We start from the raw sequence: 14,309 nt of genomic DNA on the forward strand, positions 1-14,309 counted from the left end.
AGGAATCAGTGCTTATTGCTTTAATAGGCGTCGTCAGCACAACAGTTTTTTGACGTTAATTTTAATGCTGTTTCGTATGACTTGATTTTCATCTATGTTATTGAGGATTAGTGCCTTCATCAAGAACTTCTCTGAGTAAACAAGCAAAGTCAGGAAATGTTAGGGGTTCTCACAGCTATAGCTTTCTACAAGTGGAGGCGCAATGGCCCTGTGGTTAGGGCAGCGGACTCGCGGTCATAGGATCGCGGTTTCGATTCCCAGACCGGGCATTGTGAGTATTTATTGAGCGAAAACACCTAAAAGCTCCACGAGGCTCCAGCAGGGGATGGTGGCGAACCCTGCTGTACTCTTTCACCACAACTTTCACTCACTCTTACTTTCTGTTTCTGTTGTGCCTGTATTTCAAAGGGTCAGCCTTGTCACACTGTCTCACGCTGAATATCCTCGAGAACTACGTTAAGGGTACACGTGTCTGTGGAGTGCTCAGCCACTTGCACGTTAATTTCACGAGCAGGCTGTTCCGTTGATCGGATCAAGTGGAACCCTCGACGTCGTAAGCGACGGAGTGCCAACAACAACAGCTTTCTACAACTTAGGTAAATATCAAGGAAACTTTGACAATATCCTTGGTTTTACTACGGTCTTAATAACTGAAAATTTTCCTCTCTTATCTCAAATTGTCTTTCAACTGAGAAAACCGTTTCCATTCTATAATTTATAACTTCCATCCTTCTCCCTATATTTGTTTACTGTTAGGTGTCGGCTGAAATTTCTAAATTTGACAGCAGGTCATATATGTATATTTATTCGGAAGGAGTATAATCTGTTGAAATACGAATTCTGTATTTCAGTTCCTCTAACAACGAAATGACGAAGGACATAGATGTCAAATTCTGAAGCTAATCCTGACAAAATTTGAACACTGAATCTGTAATAAGCACAAACATGTTGGTTAATAATTGAGATTAATAGAATGCACATACATACACATATACAAATACACACACATTTATCAACACACATACACACGCATACACATATACACACACGCGCTTGCATATACACACACGCGCGTGCATATACACACATGTATATATCGTATCAAGCTTACAAGCGATGTACATTACCAGAATTTAAGACACAAAACCAATAAGAACAGAGCACTCTAAATCCTAGTTATAGTATCCATGTGAATTTAGCTAGGAGGGACTACCTTGTAGTGGCATAAAATCGTATAATCAGTAATAACGAAGTAAAACTAAGTAATGATATTTTATTATATAACTGAGAAAGATTCTGCGTTAGAGATGAAATTCCTTTTTTATCTATGAAACATACGTATTAAATGGACTGTTAAAATTTAATTGTGTATCTGTATTTTCCGCCTCTATAGACATAAATAAACAATCAAACTTTACATAAATACACTCATACACACACACGCACTCACACATACACACACATACACACACACAGACACATACTCACATAGATATATATGAATATGATATCTATCTATGTATATATCTATATATGCATGTACATAGACACACACATACACACACACACACACACACACACACACACACACACACACACACACACACACACACACATATATATGTACCATCAGACTCCATTGACGCTGGTGTTGTTTTGCGTTGACAACACATATTATTTACGTGCAAATCGATTAAAAGTGTACAATAAACTTGCCGCAAGGAGAGGTGACTACTCTTTTTTATCGATTTTACTGCACACGCGCGCGCAGATGAATTTATTACATATATGTATATATGTATGTGTGTGTATGTGTGTGTGTATTTTACAGTCGGAGGGAATATACATGTAATTGAAGGTTATGGCCATATCACATTGTTCTACACTGATTCTATCTGAGAATTACTTTCAGCATACACGTGCGTGGAATACTCAGTCACTTACACGTCACTTCAATGAGAAGGTAACTGGGATGATAGAACAACTGAATCCTCATTGTGGAAAGCAACGGAGATCCATCTATCCAAGCTATTCGCAGGCGCACACACACAGACACACACACAGAGACACACACACACACACACAGACACACACAGACACACACACACACACACACACACACACACACACACACACACACACACACACACACACACAAAACGTTACATGTCTACACATATGTAAGTGTGTATGTGTATGTACGTACATGCTTACGTATGTTTGTGTGTGCGTGCATGACGTGATGCGGCGTATCCACGCGATAACGCGTTCGGCTTCCAAAACCAAGAAACCGAAATATCATGACTTTTTAAAGAATTGTTTAGCGGAAAAATTTACAAAGGATATTAGAAGAATGTTTAGAAACTTGGAGAATTCTGAGACAATGGCAAGAAAAGGAGTGATGAAGAGAGAAACGTAAGTAAGATATATTTAGAAACATTATTCTAAAGTTTACAGTTGTCACATTCACAGATACGAAGCGTTTCTTGTCACTGTTTAAAATTCTTAATAATTTTACGATACTTTCAAATGGAAGCTTATTTTCGCTTCCAACTTATCGCAGATCAACGTGTTTTTGTTATATAAATGTACTTTTGTCATGTAACTGGATATTGTTGTTGGATATTAGTGGATTTTTGTCATTACGTATAAAGAGAGTACTTTTATAATATGCAAGGTTTTTCATTACGCACAGAGCCTCGTCATTACGTGTGACTACAATTTTATTAGGAGAGAACGGTAGTTGAATTGCAGAGTATACATATACATATTTCTGTCTATCTATCTATCTATCTATCTATCTATCTATCTATCTATCTATCTATCTATCTATCTATCTACTTACCTACCTACCTACCTACCTAACAAGATCATAATAATAGCTGTTTACTGGTGGCCGAGGAATATTATCACTGACCATTGCCCATGCAAAATGTCAGCAATGCCTGTGCATGGGACTATATTTCCCACCGGAAAGTCGCCTCGCTGGCCTTCGCGCAACAAGACATGCTATAATTTTCTCATCTTAGCACATCGTAGAAACCATATCTTTTCATCATGTATAAAACTAATATAAAAACAAGCTAGAAGAGTTAAATTTTTAGCCTTTCAATACTTTATACAAATTATATATTTCCACCTTTTTACGTTTAATTTTTTAATGACATACAGCAGATCAACTATTTATATATTTCATGCTTCACACGTGACTAAGTTTGTCATGATTTTTATTTGAAAAATATAATTTGGATTTAACGATTCCTTTAATTTATCATGTTAAGAGAACATTTATTCCCCTCTAAATCGTGATCCAAAAGTCTTATGACGAATCCATATATGAGAGGTCTGTATTATCTATAGTGAAGGCGCAATGGCCCAGTGGTTAGGGCAGCGGACTCGCGGTCATAGGATCGCGGTTTCGATTCCCAGACCCGGCGTTGTGAGTGTTTATTGAGCGAAAACACCTAAAGCTCCACGAGGCTCCGGCAGGGGATAGTGGTGAACCCTCACAACTTTCTCTCACTCTTACTTCCTGTTTCTGTTGTGCCTGTATTTCAAAGGGCCAGCCTTGTCACACTGTGTCACGCTGACTATCCCCGAGAACTTCGTTAAGGGTACACGTGTCTGTGGAGTGCTCAGCTACTTGCACGTTAATTTCACGAGCAGGCTGTTCCGTTGATCGGATCAACTGGAACCCTCGTCGCCGGAAGCGACTGAGTGCCAACAACATATTATCTATATTACCAGTAAAGGGTTTTGATACCAACCCCTCTAATCTATAAGGGGATAATATTTTAAAAAGAATGAGAACTGCTTCTGTTGGCCATCAAGATTTCAGAAATTAGGCATGTATACAGGATAGCTTTGCTGTATCCCTCAGCAGTTTGTGCTCTTCCAGATTCTCTTACAACGTTTAGAATAAACACTTTATGCTGAGGGCAGTGCTATTCCCTGAATGCAGGAGTTGATGACTTATCAAGCGGCGAAGTAGTTCTGTGAGTGTTTAGGTCCCTTCAACTGCAACACCAGAGCTACCTAGGGGAACTAACAGATATAGGGGACACAACTCCCTCACAACTTTACCAGCTTTGTTAAGTCAGATATGACTTTTGACCAGATGTTTCTACCATCCTTAATACTCAATCTTGCTGCTTCACTCGTCCTCTGATGTGAACCAAATCTAATGTCTTGGATTCTCAGCGGTTTCTGACAGCAAGAGGTAAAAACCGGTATTGTTAAACGTTGAAACCACTTGTTTTTTTCAGATATAATTTTTACAAGCAGAAATAAATGTGTTCCACGTAAACTATTTTCTTATTATCGCCGTAATGTGAAAGAAAAAGAATTCTTTTCTCACTTTAGCTATATAACTCAACGAAGCTGATAGAGAAGTCCTGTTTCACAGCTAATCATTACAATGTTACATAATAGAAATGTGTTTACTGCTGCTGGTATTGTTGGTACCTAACTTGTAATTTTTTGCTAAATAATTTAGTTGGGGTTAAAAAATCGTATAAAATATCAAGGAATGATATGGAATTTTATGAGTAAATTCTCATCCTAATTGCTTAAAGTAGCTCTTTACCAGTTTTTCTGATATTTATCACCTCACTTGACACTAAATGGAATAATCTTTCTCTCGTATCTGTCTAAGTGTTTAGTTGGATTTATATGGTTATTTTCATTCTATTCAAGACCTTGGAATTGCGATTATAACTTCTCCTAACATCTAATATCAATATAAAAAGACCTGCGTAATTACTTGCAAGACGATGGCAAAAATTCATAACTAGGAACTTCTAACTTTCAAAATGACATTAAAGCAATAAATCTCATACTGTTCAGTTTATTTAGCCGGAACTACATAGCTGGCCCAAGTTATGCGTGCGTGATCAATTGTGACGGATAGCAAAATACTTAGTCTCACTTATTCTCAAGTGTTATCTAACAGAAAACAACTATATACTTATTCTAAATGAAGGACAGACAGAACCGAACTCTAGACAGTTATTACATTATCAAGATATATATTATAGTTTTGATCCACATTCAACAACTCAAAAGATTGATAGGAAGAAATATTATTTCGCCTAGAGTGATTTGATTGTTAAATTGGATAGACTTACAAAAATAGTCAAAGACAGAGTGAACCATCATTCTTTTAACTGAACAGAGTGTAGTTTCCATTACAACATCGGTCTCGGAGGGTAGATGAAAACCAAGTACTCAGATCTTTCCTCCATACGACCCCCAAAATATAAAAAAATAAAAGAGAACGATAGAAAAGTATTACATTTGATGGGACAAAGCCTATTTCAAGTTTAATTACCTACCTACCTACCTACCTACCTACCTAACTACACACATATATACATACATACATACATACATACACAATATTAATACGCTAACTTTTTGTTTTTGTACGTACCTGTTGTGTGCGTCACACTTAAAAGAAGTGGCAAAGCGAGAGAGAGGACGACAGAGAGGAAGTAAGGGAGAGAGAGTGAGAGAGAAAGGGAGAGAGAAAGAGAGAGAGAGAGAATGAAAGAGACAGTGAGTTGTGAAGGCGTTCGTTTTGTGTTTTTAAATGCTTCAGAGATAAAGTAAGAGAGAAAAAAAAGAGAAAGAGAGAGAGAGACAGTGAGTAGTGACGGCGCTCGTTTTGTGTTTTTAAATGTTTATCACATCGTAAGAGAAGTAGATACATAGATACATATACACAGTATTAAATTAAAAGCGGTAGAGAAGAGGGACACAAAGGAAGTGAAAGAGAAAGAGAGAAAGTGAGAGAGACAGTAGACACATAAATCCAAAGAAAAGTTCATACATAGATACATACACACAGCAAATATTGGATGTCAATTTCACTTTTCATTTACACGAGGATAAAATTAACTCACAAATGGCTGAGTACTCCACAGACATGCATAACATTAACGTAGTTCTTAGGGAGATTCACATAGAATATGACAAGGCTGACTCCTTTGAATTACAACTACAACTCGAGACATATATATATGAATGTATTTGTGCGTGTGTGTGTGTGTGTGTGTGTGTAGTTTAGGTTAGTTAAAACATGTTTGCAATAATAAGTGTCGCGTGGTGGAAATAAACGCAATTACCAAACTTTCATTCATAAATCCATTTATTATTTCGTTCTTTTGCATTTCAATTTGTACATTAAGGTTCTTTGAATATGTGCGATGTATTTTAAGGTTAAGTAGTAATTCCGTTTACGTTTGTGTAACTGAGATATTTTGGTTGGATTATACAGTCATTGGTGTTACATTATTTTCTATATTCTGTAACTGTCACAATGTACTTTTCTAGGCCTGAATTTCTTGTGGGAGGGGGCCAGTTGATTAGTTCGACACCAGTACACAAGTGATACTTAATTTATCGACCCCGAAAGGACGAAAAGCAAAGTCGACCTCGGGAGAATTTGAACTCAGAACGTAAAGACAGACGGTCATAATATACAGACGTTCCCCATGGCATCAGCATACTGTTTACACATGCTTACATTTTTTTATGTTTTCCGTGAATTTTTCACGGGTGCAGCTAGTATATATAAATATACAAGCTGCAGACGTGGCTGTGTGATAAGAAGGTTGGTTCCTAACCACATGGTCCTGGGTTCAGTCCCACAGAGTGACACCTTGGGAAAGTTTCTTCTACTACTGTTCCAGAGCGACCAAAGCCTTATTAGCGTATTTGGTAAACGGCAACTGAAAGAAGCTTGTCGTATATATATATATATATATATATATATATATATATATATATATATATATATATATATATATATATATATATATATATACATATATATATATATATAAGTGAGTGTGTGTGTGTGTGTGTGTGTGTATGTGCCTTTGTCTTTGTGTTTGTCCCATACCAGTGTGTGACAAGCGGAATTGATTTGTTTACGTCCTCGTAACCTCGTAACTTAGATATATATACGTACACACACACACACACACACACACACACACACACACACACACACACACATACACACACACACGCACACACACACACACACACACACACACACACACACACACACACACACACACACACACACATGTATATATAATTAAGGGCATAGAAAAAATTCTTCCATATATATGCTGAAAGGAGCCGCTAAATCGTCGAACCACATTAAATATCATCACTATTATTATTACACACGTGTCGAAAAGCGAGGGAGCAAACTAACCGAAATTCATAAAATTGAATCATCTCTGGATCGGCCAATTTCTGCATTAACCCTATATATATATATATATATATATATATATGTATATATATATATATATATATATATATATATATATATCAACTTTAAATAGAGCTCAAAATTGATCCGTTGAAAATGCTTTATTGCAACAACAATAACAATAATAATAACAAATAAATAGACCTATGTACATTTCGATAGAACATCCAGAATGATTAATACATATAAAATATTATAAAATATTATAAAATATAGGATACTTCATCTCCTCAGGGTCCCATTATTATTGCTATCATCACCATCATTATTATTAGCAATACACATCCCAAAAAAACAGAAATCATTCAAATCTAATTTTCATAGTTGACCCATGAAAATATAGAAAACAGGATGAAAAAGTAATAGATGGCACACAACTTTCCATCCCAAATGTGCAATGAACGAGCAAACGGTAAATTACCTCAAATGTAAACCTAAAGATTTTATATTATAATTTCATTTACTGTTCAATTTAGAACGCTATAAAATTCGTTAGATATATATATATATATATATATATATATATATATATATATATATATATATATATATATATATATATATATACATTTATGTATGTATATTTGTATGTATGTAATACAATCTAGGTATTTTAACATTCAGGACATTCTCTGTTGATGGACAAATAACTCCAGCAGGTTTTAAAATCTGTAATATGGAAAAGTTGTGATCTCTCCGTTATTTTACATCTCTTTATATACAGGTTCTAACTGAACAGCCTCCTGGACTTGCAGCTCCTACTGATCATTCTCATCCTCTCTTCTAAATGTGAATAACCATGTAACTCCTCTACAGCAAGAACATGCTCGCCCCTCCCACTCTTTTTCAAACTTTAACCCTCACCTCCTTGCATAAAGCTACCACGCGCCTCAGGTTTTGTAGTGTTATGAGCTACATGACGACCTCATTAGTGTCGGTGGAGTGAAAAAAGACACCCAGTATACGCTGTAAATGGTTGATGTTGGGAAAAGTAGCTAGCTGAAGAAATCATGACAAAGCAGACAATGGAGCATGGTACGTCCTTGGGTCCTTCCGATTCTCTCAAATAGTCCAACTCATGGACGTTAAATGATGATGATGATTGGACTGTCTCACATATGTTGTAAATAAGTGAAGACATATAGAAAGGTGGTGATACGACTTTGCAGTTATATATTTCCCATCAACTCTGATCGAACTGACTTGTGGCCCAAAACACTCAGATCGCTACTTAGTTTTAATTTTGTAGACTTAAATCATCAATGTGTACCGCTTTTTTTAATGCAGAGCAGATTTATGAGGAAAATTTGGTAGTTATTTCTAGTAGGTCGAAAGATGGCATATATGCTTCCTTGTTGGCTGCTGGGGTTACGTATTCCAGGTAAACGAGATTTTGCTGAGTAACTCATACTTTCATGTACAAGCCACAGTCACAAAACGTTATTAAGAGACATCTGGCGGAAGAACTCCGATGTTTGTGTGATTACATTAAATATTAATCACAGAACAACAATGAAATGATGATGCGTGGACTAGTGGTTAGGGTGTTGCTCTTATAATCATAAGATTCTGGTTTCGATCTCTGGACCGGGTGGTACGTTGTGTTCTTGAGCCAAACACTTCATTTCAGGTCGCACCAGGCCCAACTGCAGTAAATGAGTAATCCATTGATGGACTGGTGTCTCGTTCAGGGAGTACGTTATGATTTCGGTTACTTATACGCCATGGAAACCGCGTAATCAGCCCTCTGAGTTTTAGGACATTAATGTGCAGGGATTGATTATTATGATATAAAACAAGAATGAAGGCGCTTTTCCTTGGCGTTAAGGCTATTGGAGTCACTATCATAAGCTTGTGGGTTCGATACCTCGACTGAGCGATACGCTGTGCTCTTAAGCAAGGCAATCTATTTTACGTTGCTTTAGACTACTCAGCTGAAAATGAACGCCAGTCCAGGGTTGGTGTACCTGCCTCCCACAACTCGGCTGTCAGACCTCGGATATTTCACTGAACCATAAGTGGAAAAACTGAAACGGTGTCAATGTTTCTCCGTGAGAAATAATTAGCCAAAGCATGGTATATGTTACAAGGTCATATTCGCTTGCGAGTGACGACTGTGTGTTCTTTTTTGTTTCACAAAACAAGGTTTTCAATTGTTTTTTAAATTCAAATTTAGAGTGGCACCTTTACTTTACGCAGACAGAGGATGAAATGGCTTTGACAGCAGGCGGGAAATGGTTTCTTTTGCCTTTTCTTTTAAACTCATTACTTCTCGACACGTTATAATCTCACCAAGGCGAAATGTTGAAATTGCTAGCGGCATTTCTTCCGCCTGTTTCTCATAACCCCTAACCCCTCCTTCTACCGTCTGTGTTTAAATAATTATATATAAGTCTTCATGTAGAAGTGCCTGTGTGTATATTGTACTGTGTATAAGAGATAAGCTAAGTCGTGAATAAATTCTTTGACTTGTCAACAAAAATATATAAAAAAAAATATTAAAAAATTGTATATTGCAGCCAGTTGATTTGTAAAAGAAAGTAAAGGCATCCCCACATTACGGCTATCTCAGGTTACATGACTTCGTGCTTACGGAAATTGTAGAGTATGACAACTAATTTCGATATACAGTCTATCGTTTCGCTCTAATGCAAAATGTGATTACTTTCAAGAATTTAGCAACTACATTCACTTAGTAGCTTATAGGACGCTACAGACAGACAGACACGCACACTTACACACACATATACACACATACGCACATATACACGCACATTCTTTAAGTGCAATAGAAGCAGAATTTAATTAAAGCAGCAATATATGTATCATGCTTAAGGCAAATACATTACGGAACGCATATTTATTGCGGCATTCGTCCAGAGATAATACCTCTTATGGATATGCTGAGTTTAAATACAGAATATGCATTGGCTTATTAGACTAAAATTCTTACAGTACAGTTAGAAGATCGCTAGACGTATTTCTGTTTCGTCGCGTCGTCAGTAGCATATACTCACGGCGAACAACAGAGAATAAACAATTACTGATTCTGTGAATAACCTGTCAACTGAATAAAAATCTGTTATATGCAACAGAAGTAGTATTAGATTAAAACACAGCACGTCTTCCTCCGTATATTGAGTTTTTACACATGAGTGTTATTATCTCGGACGAATACCTCAGTAAATTTGCCTTTCCCGATGTATTTACATTAAGTGCAATATATATATATATATATATATATATATATATATATATATATATATATATATATATATATATATACAGGAATCCCTTGCTTTACCGAAGTAATGCATTCCTGAAAATCTGGCCGTAACGTGAAATCACGGAATACGAAATTTATTTTCCTATTGATTTTCATTTTATCAAGCGAAATTGCATTCCTACGAACTTGTTCGAAAAAATAAAAGTACGAGTAAACAACAGAGAACAAGCAACACGATCACCTTTCTAATGAAAATGATAGTTTCTAAGCATACACAGTACAATATATATATATATATATATATATAAAAGCAAAAAGATTTCAAGAGGATACGGTAGGGAATTAATAGCAATCTTAACTTCATAAGAGTACTTTCTTACCATAAAAGGCGTTGACTACTGTATGAGGAGTGGTGGAATGAACGATAAAAGGAAGATAAGGAACAATATTTATTACCTTACTAGCTGGCCACGTGTCATAAAAAATGACGGCTAATCGTAGTATTTTATATATAAATATGGATGGTAAATCAAATTAATACACTTGTCAATGTTCACATACATTCACATACTTCCCTTGTACACGCACATACATACACACATATACTCACACAGAGTTAAAGCGCTGTGCGATTTTTCTTTTCAACGTTGAATGTTCACCATCCTACCAGTTTGCCACCGACTCTTCCTTCCTTATTCATCCTTTACCCCTTCCTTTCTCATTCATATGTTGTGACAGAGAGGAACACAAGAGTATTATTATAGTAGATAGTTCATTATCACCAACACCAGCTTGAGGGGTGAAGAACTTACCCGAAGTTGTTTTGGACGCATCATCTCTTCGTATAGCTCAGTGTAGGAACTGAGCTGATTGTCAACTCTTGTAATGTTTGTTACGTTCACGATTAGAGTCATTTTCAGCAAAAACCTTCAGACCTTCCCCTTTAAGTGCCGACCCTTTAGCAATAATTTTTGTACTTAATTTAAGTGGTATAGGTGGAAGTTCCGTTGTCTCATCTGTATTCTCAGTTTGTTCTTTTTCTAACTGCATCAGCCCTCATTAGCTAAATTTTCTCTATGGGACACGAACAACTCAGTCACATCATCTTTCTTCAAATCCTACATCCTTAGCAATTGTCACAATATCTTTCCGAATCTGTTGTAGACTTTCTGCACGAGGAAAACTTTTAATGACATGGGTACAATCTATCCATATATTTTTCCAAGCAGCTTTCAAATTTTAAGCTTTCACTTCATCCCATGACCCAACTATATTATCTGCAGCATCCATTATGTTGAATTTCTTCCAGAAGTCTCTAACTGTCGGGTTATCCTCCCTGTCAATTGCTTTCATAAATTGCTTGAAAGTTCTCATTATATACTATGAAGTTTGCTATCACACCTTGATCCATTGACTAGAGCAAAGAAGTTGTATTCTTGGGGAGATATTCTACTCTCACATTATCAGAAAGGTCATCTAAGTTCGCTGGGTGGCTCGCTCGAAGCATTGTCCAAAAGAAGCAATGCTCTGTTGGAAATATTATGTCTGGCACTGTATCTTTCTACAGCAGGAGAGAGTAAACCACACTTTGAAAAAGTACTTCGCTATGCTTTCTTATTTGGTCGCCAAATCAGGGGCAGATTAAACTTTGTGCAACTCTTCAAAGCTCTTGGATTTTCGGAGTGATATACGAGTCATATTTTGCAATTTCTGTAAGCACGAAATCGTGTAACCTGAAGTATTCGTAACACAGAGGATGCCTGTAAACATACATACATACATACATACATACATGTCCATGTGTGTATGTATGTATATATGTATATAAATATATGCGTGTGTGAGTAGTGTGGAGTTTTTATGGCTTAAATCTGAATTGTAAGGGGTGAAGTACTCATGAACGTAGCAGCCCTTCAACCCTTCAACTAACTGTAATTATACAGCGTTTCCTCCCTACCATCCGCACTCCTTCACCTTTTCATCTTCTCATTTTGAGTTTTACATTCAAAGCAATAAGACAACAAGCTGCCTCTGATTTGGCATTCAAGTAAGAAGGCATCTTTTTCCCTGCTGTAGGAAGTTATAGCATGAAATATATTTCCAAAATAGATTGCTCCTTTCAAACAATGCACCAAGCGACCCAGTGAACGTAAGAGAGTTTACCGATAACGTAACGTGAGAGTAGAAATATATTCTCCGAAATTCAACTGCCCCAGTGAATGGATCAAGGTGTGATAGCTAACTTTAATGCATATCAGCTGAGAAGAACTTTCAAGCAATTTATGAAAGTGATTGGCAGGAACAATAGACTCACTCTTATGAACTTCTGGAAGAAGCTGGAGATATTGCTGTGTATACAATAACTGAAGTGATATCCTGAAATTTGTATCTGTGATTTTACAAGTTTTCCACAAGCTGAAGTGTTTACACCAAATTCAGAAAGATATTGTGTCGCTTGCAAATGATGTGTAGGATTTGAAGTAATCACAGAGAATGATGTGAATGAGTTACTAGTGGCCTATAGAGAACGTTTATCTTGCGAGGAATTGATGCTGTGAGAATACTGATGAAAGTACGAAAATACTCTACTTAAGCCGACTGCAAAACTTACTGTGAAAAAATGTATAGAGAAACATGTGCAATAACAGTGAACTTAACATAAAGATTACACGAGGAATTTACAATGAGCTTAGTTTCTACACCGAGCTGTACAAATGGATGATGTACCATAGCTATCAAACAGATAAGGTCTACACTCCTCAAATAAATGTTGATGACAATAATGATGGTACATTGTTTACATTTGACGGATATTTGTCCTCATCTTGTTTGTTGTTAACACAATAATGATGGTGGTAAACAATAAGATAGAAGTTAGTATCATCTTCCCAGGGACTCTCATTCCACTACTATCTCTGAGATAATAGTCCTCATTTTTGTGGTAAGTACTCACCCTACTACGATATTACGATTCTTATTTATTTCCTTACGTTTTTCGCTTCAAATATTTTTATATATAAATATTGTACTGTGTAGGCTACTATGCTTTTATTGTCTTTCTTTCGAAAAAAAACCCTTCATCGGTACATATTATTTCGTTATTTCATGGAAGTCCATAAAAAAATTAATTCCTTGATACAGGAATTTGCCTTACGGCAAGTTTGTAGATAACGCATTAGTCCCGTAACACCAGGGGATTCTTGTCTATATTTGTTGATAGTAACCTCATTAATGTAAGAAAACTAACAGCAAGAATGAACCAAGGCTCAGAAGTAGAGAATTTTAAAATTCCTGAGCAGTTATATAATTATTGAAGAGCAATTGTAGTAACAATTTCTTCACCTGACTTTCGCCTCGACCAGTTTTCTTTCTTTCATATCTTGCCGTTGTTAGAATCAACTGTAAATCACATCTAACTTCCTTGTTATTTAAAGTTTCATTCATTACTACTGGCGTCTGTTGGCGTGTAAGAATGATCCACTTTATGATACAGAGATAATAATACGATGTCAAACGATTGTCATTAAATCATAAGTATGTTAATGAGCCAACTACTTGACCATTTCTGTGGTTTTGTCTTCATTTGAAGACCAGCAAAGAGTGAAGTCTGAGAATTAGCAAGCTTGCAGAATCATTACTGCGTTGGCAAAATACTGAGCATTATTTCTTCTGGCTCTCTTTGTTCTGAGTTCAAATTCCGCTGAGATCAGCTCAATTTATCTTTCATCCTTTCGGGGTCGTTAACTTAAAGTACCAGTCAAGAATTTGGATAGCTATAATCGAAATGCTCCCTTT

At 36.3% G+C, this 14,309-nt stretch overlaps 1 protein-coding gene across 2 annotated transcripts in view; it reads left to right on the plus strand.

The window, feature by feature from the left end:
- Nucleotides 1-2,002: 2,002 nt before the first annotated feature.
- Nucleotides 2,003-14,309, plus strand: part of LOC106883815 (uncharacterized) — a 1,126,149-nt gene continuing 1,113,842 nt past the window's right edge. The window contains exon 1 of one of the 2 annotated variants that reach the window (XM_089358746.1): nt 2,003-2,415. Coding sequence is in view for 1 of the 2 variants with exons in the window: in XM_089358744.1 (XP_089214870.1) it covers nt 2,207-2,415 (209 nt within the window). In the remaining variant the exon portion in view is untranslated. The remainder of the gene's footprint in view (nt 2,416-14,309) is intronic. The other variant, XM_089358744.1, reaches the window with a different exon arrangement.

Source organism: Octopus bimaculoides, chromosome 10 (genome assembly GCF_046866305.1).
Source record: "Octopus bimaculoides isolate indiv1 chromosome 10, ASM4686630v1, whole genome shotgun sequence".
Classification (NCBI taxonomy): domain Eukaryota; kingdom Metazoa; phylum Mollusca; class Cephalopoda; order Octopoda; family Octopodidae; genus Octopus; species Octopus bimaculoides.